This window comes from Panthera tigris, chromosome E3, assembly GCF_018350195.1.
Source record: "Panthera tigris isolate Pti1 chromosome E3, P.tigris_Pti1_mat1.1, whole genome shotgun sequence".
NCBI lineage: Eukaryota > Metazoa > Chordata > Mammalia > Carnivora > Felidae > Panthera > Panthera tigris.
Window position 1 is genome coordinate 8,024,031 of NC_056675.1, and position 12,693 is coordinate 8,036,723.

At 51.7% G+C, this 12,693-nt stretch overlaps 1 protein-coding gene across 1 annotated transcript; it reads left to right on the forward strand.

The window, feature by feature from the left end:
* Positions 1-265: 265 nt before the first annotated feature.
* SERPINE1 (serpin family E member 1) lies at positions 266-8,021 on the forward strand. The gene is made up of 9 exons (XM_007073908.3): positions 266-418; positions 1,213-1,484; positions 2,091-2,324; positions 2,819-3,013; positions 3,791-3,989; positions 4,994-5,094; positions 5,213-5,299; positions 5,873-5,956; positions 6,269-8,021. Exons 2-9 carry the CDS (start codon positions 1,214-1,216, stop codon positions 6,304-6,306), a joined length of 1,209 nt encoding a protein of 402 aa, XP_007073970.1. The 5' UTR covers positions 266-418; position 1,213; the 3' UTR covers positions 6,307-8,021.
* The last annotated feature ends 4,672 nt before the right edge of the window (positions 8,022-12,693 follow it).

Below are 12,693 nucleotides of genomic sequence, written 5' to 3' on the forward strand. Positions count from 1 at the left end.
AGATCATCCAAAAAGAGGGAGACACAGGCAGAGGGTAGCAAGTCCAGGGAGGCCCTCGGGCCAAGGCGACCGGGGTTTGCTCAATTGTTCCTGACCCCTCTGACACACGTACACACAGAACAGCACGAGCACACGCCTCTGCAAGTTGGGCAGAGGGAGGTGCCGAGGGGGCCTGGCCAGCTGTTCAGAGGGACTTGCAGAGCGAGAAAGTGGGTGGGGCTGAACCATGAGTTCATCTATTTCCTGCCCACATCTGGTATAAAGGGAGGCGGCAGCCTCTGGAGGAACACAGCTGCGTCTGGCTGCGGGGCCAAGAGCACTGTCAGGAGAGCCACACGCCCTCTCCGGCTGCAGAATCACCACGATTCAGCAACAGCAGGACAGACCACCAATCACAAGGGGCCTTTGAGAACTTCAGGTAAGAGAAAAAAAACTCCACCTCCTCCTGAGGTTAAAGCTAAGAACACCCCTCCTATAAAGTGTTCTCTGCCAACGATCCTCACTTTTCCTCTTTTTCCCCCCTGGAGAACTGCAGACCTGAGTTGACGGAAGGTGGCCGGGCCACACCGCCAACCCCACCACACAGAAACAGGGGCTTCAACTCTCCATCCCTCTCCATCAGGACGCCCAGCCCACTTCTGGAAAGGGGCTTTTCATGCTGGCTCGCTCGAAGAAATTCACGGTTGAGAAAGCTTTAGAAGAGAATTAAGAGCATTATGCAAATCAAAGGCGTTATTACAATTTAGTCTTTTGGCCTCCTGAAGGGAAGGGAGATACGCTGCAGGGTGCTGCCAGGGGTTCCCCAAAGTCCCACTGGTGGAAATGCACTTAAGGCTCCCTGGGGCTGATCATGATCTCACGGTTCATGGGTTCTGGCCCCACGTCGGGCTCTGTGCTGACAGCTCAGAGCCTGGAGCCTGCTTCGGATTCTGTGTCTCCCTCTCTCTCTCTGCCCCTCCCCAGCACGGGCTCCATGTCTCTCTTTCTCAAAAATAAATAAACTTTAAAAAAAATTAAAAAAAAAAAAAAAGACTGCCTGGGGCTGAGACGAGGGGAAAGGCTCAGAATCGGAGCCGATCAGGGTTTCTTAAGGACTCCTGCCCTTGTGTTTAGGTATCACCTGCCAGCGGTGAACCCGGGGAGCCCGGCCCGTGGTTGGGGTGCCGCTTTCCAGAACTCTCCTCTCACCAGATCCTTTTCCGCTTGCTCTAGGATGCGGATGTCTCCAGTCTTTGCTTGCCTAGCCCTGGGCCTGGCCCTCGTCTTTGGTGAAGGGTCGGCCTCCTACCACCGCCAGACTCAGGCAGCCCGACTGACCACAGACTTTGGAGTGAAGGTGTTTCAGCAGGTGGCACGGGCCTCCAAGGACCGCAACATGGTTTTCTCACCTTACGGGGTGGCTTCGGTCCTGGCCATGTTGCAGCTGACGACAGGAGGAGAGACTCGGCAGCAGATCGAAGCAGCCATGCAGTTCCAGATTGATGGTGAGAGACAGGGCAGAGCAGGGGGCGGGCACTCACACTGTCTTCACGGGACAGGGGTGTAAGCAACCAGAAGCAGAGGCAGGCCGACGCCAGCTGAGCCGAGCCGGCTCCTATGCGGCCATGTCACAGGGCATCTTTACCGGGCTCTGGGTCCGTCACAAGGGGCACAGGCCAGGGGATGTGGTGTAAAACAGGTGTGCCTCACCGCTTACTACCTTAACACCTCTGGACCTCGGCTTCCACATCTGCAAAATGGGGACGATAAAACTATCTACCACATAGAGCTGCTGTGAGGCTTAAATAGGATTATACGTGTGAATGCTTAGCACAGTTAGTCTTACGATAAGAAAAAACTTAGGGTTCGTTAAAAGCAGAGAAAAGTATTCTAACCCAAAAAGGGGTTAGGGCCTGAGATTTTTGAGGAGAAGAGAGAGATGCCGAAGAGATTAAGGTTTGGAAGGGAATCTCCCTCCAGAGACCCCGGGGGGAACAGAAGAGCCCCATCCACACGCGCAAGGTTGGGCCTCTCCTGGGGGAAGTTGGCCCGGCTGGGGGCCCTTGGCTCAACGTAAGCTAATGTGTCCTCTCGGCCCTGCCTCGGCACAGAGAAGGGCATGGCCCCTGCCCTCCGCCAGCTGTACAAGGAGCTCATGGGGCCGTGGAACAAGGATGAGATCAGCACGGCCGATGCCATCTTCGTCCAGCGGGATCTGAAGCTGGTCGAGGGCTTCATGCCTCACTTCTTCAGGCTCTTCCGGACCACGGTCAAGCAAGTGGACTTCTCAGAGGTGGATAGAGCCAGGTTCATCGTCAACGACTGGGTGAAGACACACACGAAAGGTGAGCGGGCAGGGAGAGGAGGCCAGTCCCAAGGGCCTGCAGAAGAAGGGGATCTAGAAACAAGTTCCCAGAATCCCAACCTCTCCCCATCAGCATGCTGTTCTCTGTAGACAGGGCAGGTGCTGGAAGAATCAGAGCATCTTGGTTTTCAAAGTAGGCCCTCTCATGAACCAACCCTAAGGGCCTCCCTAAAGTGCTGTGAGATGTCATGACAACAGTAATAACCACAAGAAACACACACTGCTGCTTGGGGAGCAAAGTAAGGCAAGACTTAAGCGTCCGGGTCTGATCCTGGACAGGATCCCAGGGCCAGAGCATGCGATGAGCGGGAAGCTTTCCTGAGACTCTTGGGAAGATGAACAGGTTGAACACAGCTAGACTGGCTCACTTACACCCCCGTCTGCCTCCTGACCGGATCCCCTCAAAGGACTGAAGGGAACCATCTAAAAGGGTTAAAACATATTTAGCCTCCTGCCCACCTGGCTTTCCCGTAGGCATGATTGGCGACTTACTGGGCGAAGGGGCCGTGAACCAGCTGACGCGCCTGATGCTGGTGAACGCCCTCTACTTCAATGGCCAGTGGAAGACGCCCTTCCCAGAGTCAGGCACCCACCACCGCCTCTTCCACAAATCTGATGGCAGCACCGTTTCTGTGCCCATGATGGCTCAGACCAATAAGTTCAACTACAGTGAGTACAAAACCCTTTCCCCAAGTCCCACAGCTACCGCATCTCTTCCCCGGGGTGCTCCCCTCTCAGGGAGGAGAACCCCTCGAATATAGCCCATCTTTGACAAAGAATCCCCAGGTAGGAGCTACTGGGATAACTGGAGCAGCAGAAAGTAGCTTTATATCACGCAAGATGAAAGTGCAGGGCGCCTGGGTGGCTCAGTCAGTTAAGTGTCCAACTTTGGCTCGGGTCATGATCTCCCAGTTGGCGAGTTCGAGCTCTGCATCAGGCTCTTTGCTGTCAGCTCGGAGCCTGGAGTCTGCTTCGGATTCTGTCTCCTCTCTCTCCCCCTCCCCCGCTTGCGCTCTGTCTCTGTCTCTCAAAATTAAATAAAAATATATATATAAAAAAAAAGAAGTCCAGAAAGTCCCTCCAGCCCAAATATGACCACATGACCCACGTGTTTCTAGGTGATCACCAGGGGCTCACAGATCCTGCTGGGGGAAGGCCTATGTGGAAGTTGAGATGAAGGAGATGCTGGGATAAATCAGTGGCTGGGTGTGGGGGAGAGGGGGGTAAAGGCAAAGGAGGCCAAAAGGAGACAGTATCAGAAGATGCTGCATTGGCAGAAGAGGAGGGAAATGGGGATAAAAAACACCGACCGGGGAGCCTCAAAAGCCAGGGTGGAGAGGTGGCTTCCAGAAAGAATGGATGAGACAGAACTAGTTGAAAAGCCAGTGCCGGGTCAGAAGCGAGAGCTGAAGCCATTTTCAGTGCGCCATCTTGGTGCCTTCACAGCTGAGTTTTCCACCCCCGACGGCCATTACTATGACATCCTGGAATTGCCCTACCACGGGGACACTCTCAGCATGTTCATTGCTGCTCCCTATGAAAAAGAGGTGCCTCTCTCTGCCCTCACCAACATCCTGGATGCCCAGCTCATCAGCCAGTGGAAAGGGAATATGACCAGACAGCTCCGCCTCCTGGTTCTGCCCAAGTAAGTCACCCCTTGCTCGCACCACACTTGCCAATGCTCTAATCCTCTCTATCTACCCCTCCCCTCTCCCAAGGCTCCCTGAAGGGACCACCCCCATGTTTCCCAAGTATGACATTTGCAGGGTAGGGACATGTGTGGGAAGCTGATGGGAAACACTCTGGCCTGGGTTTGATTAAGATTCCTCTCCTCATCTCTGCTCCTGTTTCTGCTGGAGGGCAGAGGGCAGCGGGGAATTTTCCTAGACCTTGCCCCCACACTCCCCACCCTCAGAATATCCAGCAAAAGCCAACCAAAAGAAGAGCCAGAGAAATGAGGGGGGAGGGGAGGGGGATGGATCAGCCTTTGAGATGACCCTCTCCCACCCCCATCTGCTCAAATCAACATCCAAACAAGAGACAAAAGGAGACAAAGCAGCCAGAACTACAGCTTCTAGCTGGCTTCCAACAAAGCAGATTAAAAAAATCCTTCTGCAGGAGTACAGAGGGTGGAGAAGGCCGAGGCTGGGTAATTCCAGAATTGCAAGGAAGCCTCCCACCACACCTACCCCAAATTTCCAGCTGTTATAATGCCATGCTTGGGGAAAGAGGAAGATTCAGTTGTTTAGGGTGCCCTTGTGTTCTCTACCCCCACCCACCCCCACGTCTAGAAAACGAGAACCGAGGTGACTCGGGCCCTGATGGGAAGCAGAAGTGCCCCAAAACCTCTCTGCTGGAGTCCTCTTCAGAATTCGCTCCCAGAAACACAATCTACAGACCAGATTTTTGTTCAAATATCTTGCAGGAGGATGTGCCCTTTGCCACCGCCCCCCTCAAGATTCCAGGGTGTGAGGGTAGGGGTTGTTCATTTACATTACACCTGACACACAGACGTGAAAAAACCAAGCCTCCCTCCTCCACTTTCACACCTATCCCCATCCCGTCAGCTGAGGGGGATATGTGGACCGGGCCTGGCAGAGGCAACAAGGGGCGGCCTGAGCTTGAGCTATTTCCCCCTCCTGTTTACAGGTTCTCCCTGGAAAGTGAAGTCAACCTCCGGAGACCCCTGGAGAACTTGGGGATGACTGACATGTTTAAGCCAAACCAGGCGGACTTCTCGAGTCTCTCAGGTAAGAGATTTTCCTCCCACCTCCTCCTTATGCTGGTGGACTGGGGGGCCCCTGAGAGGACAAAGGAGTGTATCTCTGAGAACCCCAGCTGATCTACCCTCGGATCCGCTTGTTTCAGATGAAGAGGCACTGTACGTGTCACAGGCGCTGCAAAAAGTCAAGATCGAGGTGAATGAGAGCGGCACGGTGGCGTCCTCCTCCACAGGTGAGTCAGACTCAGGTGAGGCCTGGTGAGTGTCCCCCCAGGACTTCCAAGGAGGGGCCCACGTCTGGGAGGAACCCCACGGCCCTGCTTCACCAGCCTCTCCTCGAAGAGGGGCACCCCCCACACCAGGTGCTCAGGGCATCACCCTTATCCCCCCAGAGTTTCTTAGCCTGCTGTAGGCCCACTTTTCCTGGGATCCCGGTCCCCCACCCAATGGCTCCTGAGGCCCCCCCCCCCCCACCCCCCGTGAAGGTGAAAAGGCCCCTCAAAGGAAGCCTTGGCTTTGTGCTCATAGTGGCCAGTCGGCTTAAGGAACTTGCTTATCAACATTCTAAAAAGGGTTACACAAATAGCTGTTGGTGAGTAGCTGGTAAATCTCTCTGAAATGCCTGGAGGCAGCCAGTCCTCAGAGAACTTCCCTAAACTGTTAAAGCTTGTGATGGGAAGAACAACTAAGCCTCCGAGTCGCCCTCCAATGCTGCTATCAGAAGGCTGGTGTCAATGGATCACTTATGATCAATCCAGGCACCAGTGCCCAGTCCTTCTGTTCTAACATTGTTCCCTCCCTCTCAGCCATTATTGTATCAGCCCGAATGGCCCCCGAGGAGATCATCATGGACAGACCCTTCCTCTTCGTGGTTCGGCACAACCCCACAGGTGAGCCGGGGCGGGGAGGCTCCACTGCCCCCTGCCCCCGCGTCTCTTCGCCTCAGACACCAGTCCAGACAGGTGTAGACGCTCCCTCCTGCCCCAGTCCATAACTCTTCCCCTCCCCCTCCCTTCAGGGATGACGCTCTGTCACAAAGTGAGCACCGCGCCAGGACCCCAGCCCTAGCTTAGTCACCCCAAAAGCTGGGACTCCAGACAGCTCACTTGCCTTCTCACATCTCAGCTCATCCATAAACATGGGGCTGGGCGAGCCATGCCATTTCTCCCTGTTCTCATCTCCTATGATTCTTCCATTCTCAGGAACAGTCCTCTTCATAGGCCAAGTGATGGAACCCTGACCACGAGGGTGAAGCAGTCCTCATCTGTGACAGAACTGGAGATGTAGCCAAGAAGAAAGAACTCCAAAGGAAGAAAACTTTTATTTTAATTAATTTTTCTGGAGAAAGAGAAGGCCTTTGCCTTCAAAAAAAAAAAAAAAAGGTAAATCTTTCAAATCTGCCTCTTAGACCTCAGCCTCTCCCAGGAATGGAGAAGAGGACCTTTCAGGAAAACTCCCTCGTGGAGCCCCCCGGGGAGACCGCCAACGCTCAGCTGAGTCTCCAAAGCAGACTGTAAAACATGCACAGGCACACGCGCAGCTGCTTCTGCCCATCGCTCTGCCCATCCGGGTCTTCAGACCTGGACCCCACCGAGACCCTGGCAGGATGGCACCAGAAGGCTTTACGGGGGCTTTTGTGCGCTTGGTAGACACTATTTGCGTTCCAGTCACGTTGCTGTCACTCTTGCACTGTCTGCCACTGCTGAGGAGGCTGGCGGCGGGCCAAAGAAGGCCAGTGGAATAGACACCCTTTCATCTCGAGGCCTGTGCTCCCTGGCTCGGTGGTCCTGCACACGGACAGAGCACCTGCCCGCCTCCCTGCGGAGACCCACTCCGACCTGGCCGGCTCCCTCCCAGAAACAGTGTGCATGTATTATTCTGGAGTGTAGGTGACTTGTTTACTCATAGAAGCAGGTTTCTGCTTCCCACAAACTTTATTTTGCAGGAATGGGCGGGGGGGGGTTGGGGGAGAGTGGGATGTGTGCCTGGCTCTCGGCCCTCATCTGGTGGGGAGGGTGGGATGCCGGGGTGTGCCTAGTATTTATCACAGCCTTGTCCACATGTGCTTGTTAAAGAAAAAGAGGACTCTCAAGAGAAACGTATAATCTGAACTAGCTAGTAGTGTTCCTTAGTGGTCTTGGTCATTGCATCTCAGGAGTCTGGCCACTTGACCGGCCACCCTGCTGGGTGGCCAGGATGGTGGGGCCCACACTGCCACCTTGTGGCTGCCCGAGCCTTCTTTTCCTCGCCCTTCTCCACTGGAGGGCTGAGACCCCCCCCTCCCCCGCAAGATCATCTAACTTCAGCCCACTTTAGGGACCAAAAGGATGTGGCGGGTAAGAGAGATCGGAGTGAGAACAGAGTGGTTTCAAAATTTTCCAATATATTTAGGAACACGAGAGCAAGGGGCTGCACGACCTAGAAGGACAGAACTTTCCCCAATTACAGGGTGATTCATAGCCGCATTGGTGACTCACTTCAACGTGTCATTTCCGGCTGCTGTGTGTGAGCAGTGGACACGTGAGAGAGGGAGAGAGAGAGAGACTGAGAGAGAGGAGGAAGAGGAGAGAGAATGAGAGAGACCATGAGCCTGGACTCAACTACCCCCGCTAGGTAATCTTTCTGAAAACCAAGGAGCTAGGGGGCATGACATCAAGACCGATTCATCGAAGAATTGCACATAGATGTCGAACGAATGAATGTGAGCCAGTAGGACCCTAATCATCCCACCGTGCTCCTCAGTGAAAAATCTTTGTTCTTTGTGTGTCTGTTTGTTTGTTTCTCATCATGCACTGGAGAGTGACAGCCGCACACAGTACCCGTAAGGATACCCCAATGCGGGGTCCGACATTCTTGAAACTGTTGAATTATATGCTTTTTCACTTTTGATATATAAACAAGTAAAATATTTTTTAAAAATAATAAATAAGTAAAAATAGTCCAAAAGAGTCCCTGCCTTTATTTCCAACATTTCGCACAGTACAAAGTCAAAAGCTCATCAGTTCATAGCCCTTCTCCAGTAAAGGGGAGTTTTACGAAACACACACCCACAAGCCCAAGGCACGAAGACCTGCCACAGGGAAGTCCACAGGGTGGACCACCAGGGCTGCACAAGACCCAAGGGACATGGTGTGCAGGGCATAATTCCACACCCCCCCCACACTGGGTGCCACCGTCAAAAGGGAAAGAGGGGTCCCCCGAAGACCTGTCACCTCATACCTTCCCTGACAGGCCTGCTCATGCCCACTGTCCCTGGGAGTTCCCATCTCTGTTCATGCCATCTCCTTCCCCGCCAAATGCCCCACCCCTGCACCTGCCCCACTCCCCATTCTCAAAACCCAGACCGAGTCTGTTTCCTTCGCCTGGCACTCCCCATGGGTCGGGTAATACGAACATCTTCAAATGGCACAAAAACAGCCAAAAGTGATCATTCTGCCTGGTTAGAATCTTACCTGTTCTCAAGCTTAAATAAGCCCACTGCCATGGATAAAGATAGATTTCAGGCCTTGAACTAAAGGAACCTTCACGTTACAACTTTCTCTAAATTGTGTTAGACTTCCTTGGAGCAGTTTTAGATCATGACATAAATTCAGGAGGGGCATCTGTTCACTGCTCACCCTCACTCACTCGACCTGTGCGAAAGGCCTTCCCACTGCCCCCGCCATTCCTGTGTCCCTCTCGAGGGACAGTCAGGGACCTTCTTGGAAGCCTCCAACATGGTGCACTAATGTGTTCCAGGTGGGTGCCAATGTCTGGCATCTTCTCTTTATGGATTCATCTCTTTGGATTCATCTTTTTTCAGGCCTTCTCTTCCCTCATGAGGGTCTATATAGTAAGAGGGGTCCTAAAGCCCAATCCAACCTGGAAGGAAAGTCTTCCTCTCTCCTTAGAAAGCCAAAGGATTAACTTTACTGGAATTAAAATTTTAAACTTAATGGAAAGAAGGAAGGAAGGAAGGAAGGAAGGAAGGAAGGAAGGAAGGAAGGAAGGAAGGAAGGAAATGGGAACCAGAGCAAGACCCAGAAGAAAGGAGTAGAACGCATAGCCCACTAAAGCCCACTCTCAGCTTTAGAGAGATGCTCTCAATCTCAGTGAGTGCTTCCTCTTCCCTTTCCAAATCTCTGGCAACCCCTGTAGGGCCAAGATATGGTCACAGAACTAGAGAAAAGGGGCCATAGAGGCAACTTTGGCCTGCTTCTAGCTGGCTCAGACCAGAGCTACCCAAACTAGACATGGCCTAATCCAGTTCACGAGATCACTGAGATTTGTAGCCAAAACTTCAGCTGGCACTAAAGTATTCCTCTTCCTGCAAGAATACTCCCTTCCGCTCACACCGGTCTCCCTTTCAGCTTGTAGTAGGTAGCTGGGGTCATGAAGGCAACGGTCCAAGAATTCAGGGATACAGGGACTCAGATAGATCTTGTGTCCTCCTTACACCCAGAAAATATGACCAGTTCCAGGCACTGGGCTAGTTGTTGAGGATTTACCTATCTGTAACAGATTTGCTTAGAAACCACAAGAGCCTCAAAAACCAGAACAAGTTAGCCTGATTTGACAGTGGACAGTTCAGAAACCATCCATACATGCTGAGAGGTCTCAGAAGAAAAGGGTTCATCAGAAGGCCTCACCCCCGCAGAGAGAGTTTGCTCCAGGAAGTGCCCCATTTAGCGGTGCCCTCTGCTTTTCTTGGATATTTTGAGCACAGAGATGACGATGTAGCCTCACAGTGGAAAGCCTGCCTGGTCCCGCTTGGCTCCGCCCGGGGCCCCCTCCTTACCCTTCCAAATCTCTCTTCCTCTATTTCTTTAGAAATGAAAAACCAACCAGATCTGCTTCCAGCCATCATTACATTTCTCATAAGCCTCACGCAGTGGGATTATTTATCTGCCCACGTGTGGGCAAAGGGTATGACTCATTCTGTAAAATCCCTCAATGGTAAAAAAATATTCCATCAGAATGAAACTTGTCAAGGAGACACCATCTGTTTTCCAAGCCGCTTTCCTTGAGGTGGTTCCTCAAGTAAGTTTTGGGGTGAGAGTAGCAAAACTACTTGGGCTGTGGCATTTGTGAACAGGGGTCTCACGTGCCAGTCACCAGAGGGTCCTGCGCTCACACCTCTGCCTTTCAGCCAGCACACCGGCGTCCTACCACCACATGGCCTTTTATCACCTAGCCACCAGGTGTCGCTTTGACTCCAGTGGAAAGCTCTTTTTGAAGCAAAGCAGCTGTGGCTTCTGCCAAAATCCTCCTGAGTTTGAACCCCATTCAATCAAACAAGTATTTATTTAAAAGCTTAACTCGATAGGGGTGCTGTGAAGCACGTTTTGCAAAGTGTAAGTGGTCTAACTATCCAGTACCTAAGGAGAATAGACACTAAAAAGCTGAGATGCTATGTGAGTCACTTCAAAAAGGGCTGAAGGGAACACTGTAGAAATGATCACTAGAGTCTACACCAGACTGTGAGGCTTACTTGGAGGAGGGCGTTTGCTGGCAACTTACGAGATGGAGAAGACGATTTGGGTCTGTGGGGCAGAACTGTAGGGCATTTGAGAAAACACGGTGAACAAAATGACAAAGGAAAAATAATAGCAAGGCACGTTCAAGGGACACACCTGAGGAGGAAGTCCCAAGTCACCTTGAGACTGCTGCCTCCCTCCTCTGATAACCCAGCCAGTCAAGTCTCCCCCTCTCCTGATCTAGTCAGGCAAGCCTGGACTATGTCCCTTGAATCAGCCATGCTTTCTTGTTATCCTTCACGTCCCAGGCTCATAGTCTGCAAGTCTAGGAAAAGGCAGTGACATTGACCATGGTGGGAAGCCAAAAGATGGGATGGTTTCAGGGGAAGGCGAAGGTTTTATCAAGTGAATTTTGAGACGACATTGGGATTTCCAAATGGGGGATCCAGGATACGCTTATTCTACTAATGTTGGGTATCTGCTGCCGTATGTCAGGCATCGTGCCAGGCACAGTAGAAACACCAAAAGACAGTTCATCCTCTAGCAGAAATAATACGTGTTGAATATGCTACCCACTATACACAAAATTAGAGTTTAGAATAGTTTGGATTAGAAGATTTAAATATCTAGATTTGATAACCATGAATACCAATCATAACTGAAGCCGGTCAACAAGCACTATGTTTGATGCTGTGAAGAAACCAGAAGATGAATAAGATGCCGTCCCTGAAGGGAGCGCCTGGGTGGCTCAGTCAGTTAAGCATCTGACTCTCAATTCTGCCTCAGGTCACGATCTCACAGTTGTGGGTCTGAACCCTGGATCGGGCTCTGTGCTGACAGCATGGAACCTGCTTAGGATTCTCTGTCTCTCCCTCTCTCTCTCTCTCTCTCCCTCCCTCTCTCTCTCTCTCTCTGCCCCTCCTCTGCTCATGCTCTCTCTAAGTAAATAAATAAACATAAAAAAAAAAGATACCATCTCTGAAGGAGACAATCCAGCTGAAGAGACAAGGCCAACTCACACATCCAGCCAAGGGACAATATGGCATGCTTACCGAGAGTATCAGGCAAGGTTCTTAGTTACCAGGGACAGAAACCAACTCTAGCTAAGGGAAGCACCAGAGGAAACTGGGGAGCTCAGGGAATTTCCAGGAGGGCCAGAGAACCAGAGGAAGGTCTCACACTAGAGGTAGCGCCCCAAATCACACTGGTGACTCTGCCCTATAACCTTCACTGGGCCCCGGACACTGCCATTGGTGCCGCTGTACTGGCACCCTAGGTTTTGACCCTCTGCCCTTCTACCAGAGTCTTATATCCCCTCCATCACCTCATTCCTTCCTGGACCAAAGTCCGGACAGATGCACAGATTGGTCGAGTCCAGCAGACATGCCAATGCTGTGGGCACGAAGAAGGCTGCAAAAGTGAATGTCAGGAAACTTCTCTCTTTTTTAAAATGTTTATTTATTTATTTTGAGAGACAGAGTGCAAGCAGGGGAGGGGCAGAGAGAGGCAGGGAGATACAGAATCTGAAACAGGCTCCAGGCTCTGAGCTGTCAGCATAGAACCCAACTTGGGGCTCGAACTCACAAACCACGAGATCATGACCTGAGCTGAACTTGGACACTTGACTGACTGAACCACCCAGACACCCCAGGAAACTTCTAATGTTTCACTGGAAGGTTGTTCTGTCTCACCCTAGACTCATAAGGTGGGATTCCCAAACCCTACAACATGGGGTTGGAGCCTGGGAAGTGAAAAGAAGGGCAAACATCCACCACAGAAGGTATTCTAATTGTCGAAACTGTTAGGAACAGCATATAGTAAGGTCCCGATTGCTCAGTTAAAAAGAAGAAGAAGAAAGAAGAAAGAGGAAAGAAGAAAGAAGAAAGAAGGAAGAAGAAGAAGAAGAAGAAGAAGAAGAAGAAGAAGAAGAAGAAGTTGTTGTTGTTGAAAAAACAATGATGACTACAAATAACATCATCTGGGAACTATGGACTACTTAAAGAGTGTGCAAAAAGTGGGTGCACAGGTTATCACAAGAGGGAGAAACACAGAGCATAAACTCATAGAGATGAAAAGGCTTCAGGCCACCCCCCTGCCAACCACCGCAGGAACCACCGCTACAACCAGGTGAGGGAAGGCTCAGGGAGGTGTCAGCATGGGTTGTAGGGTGA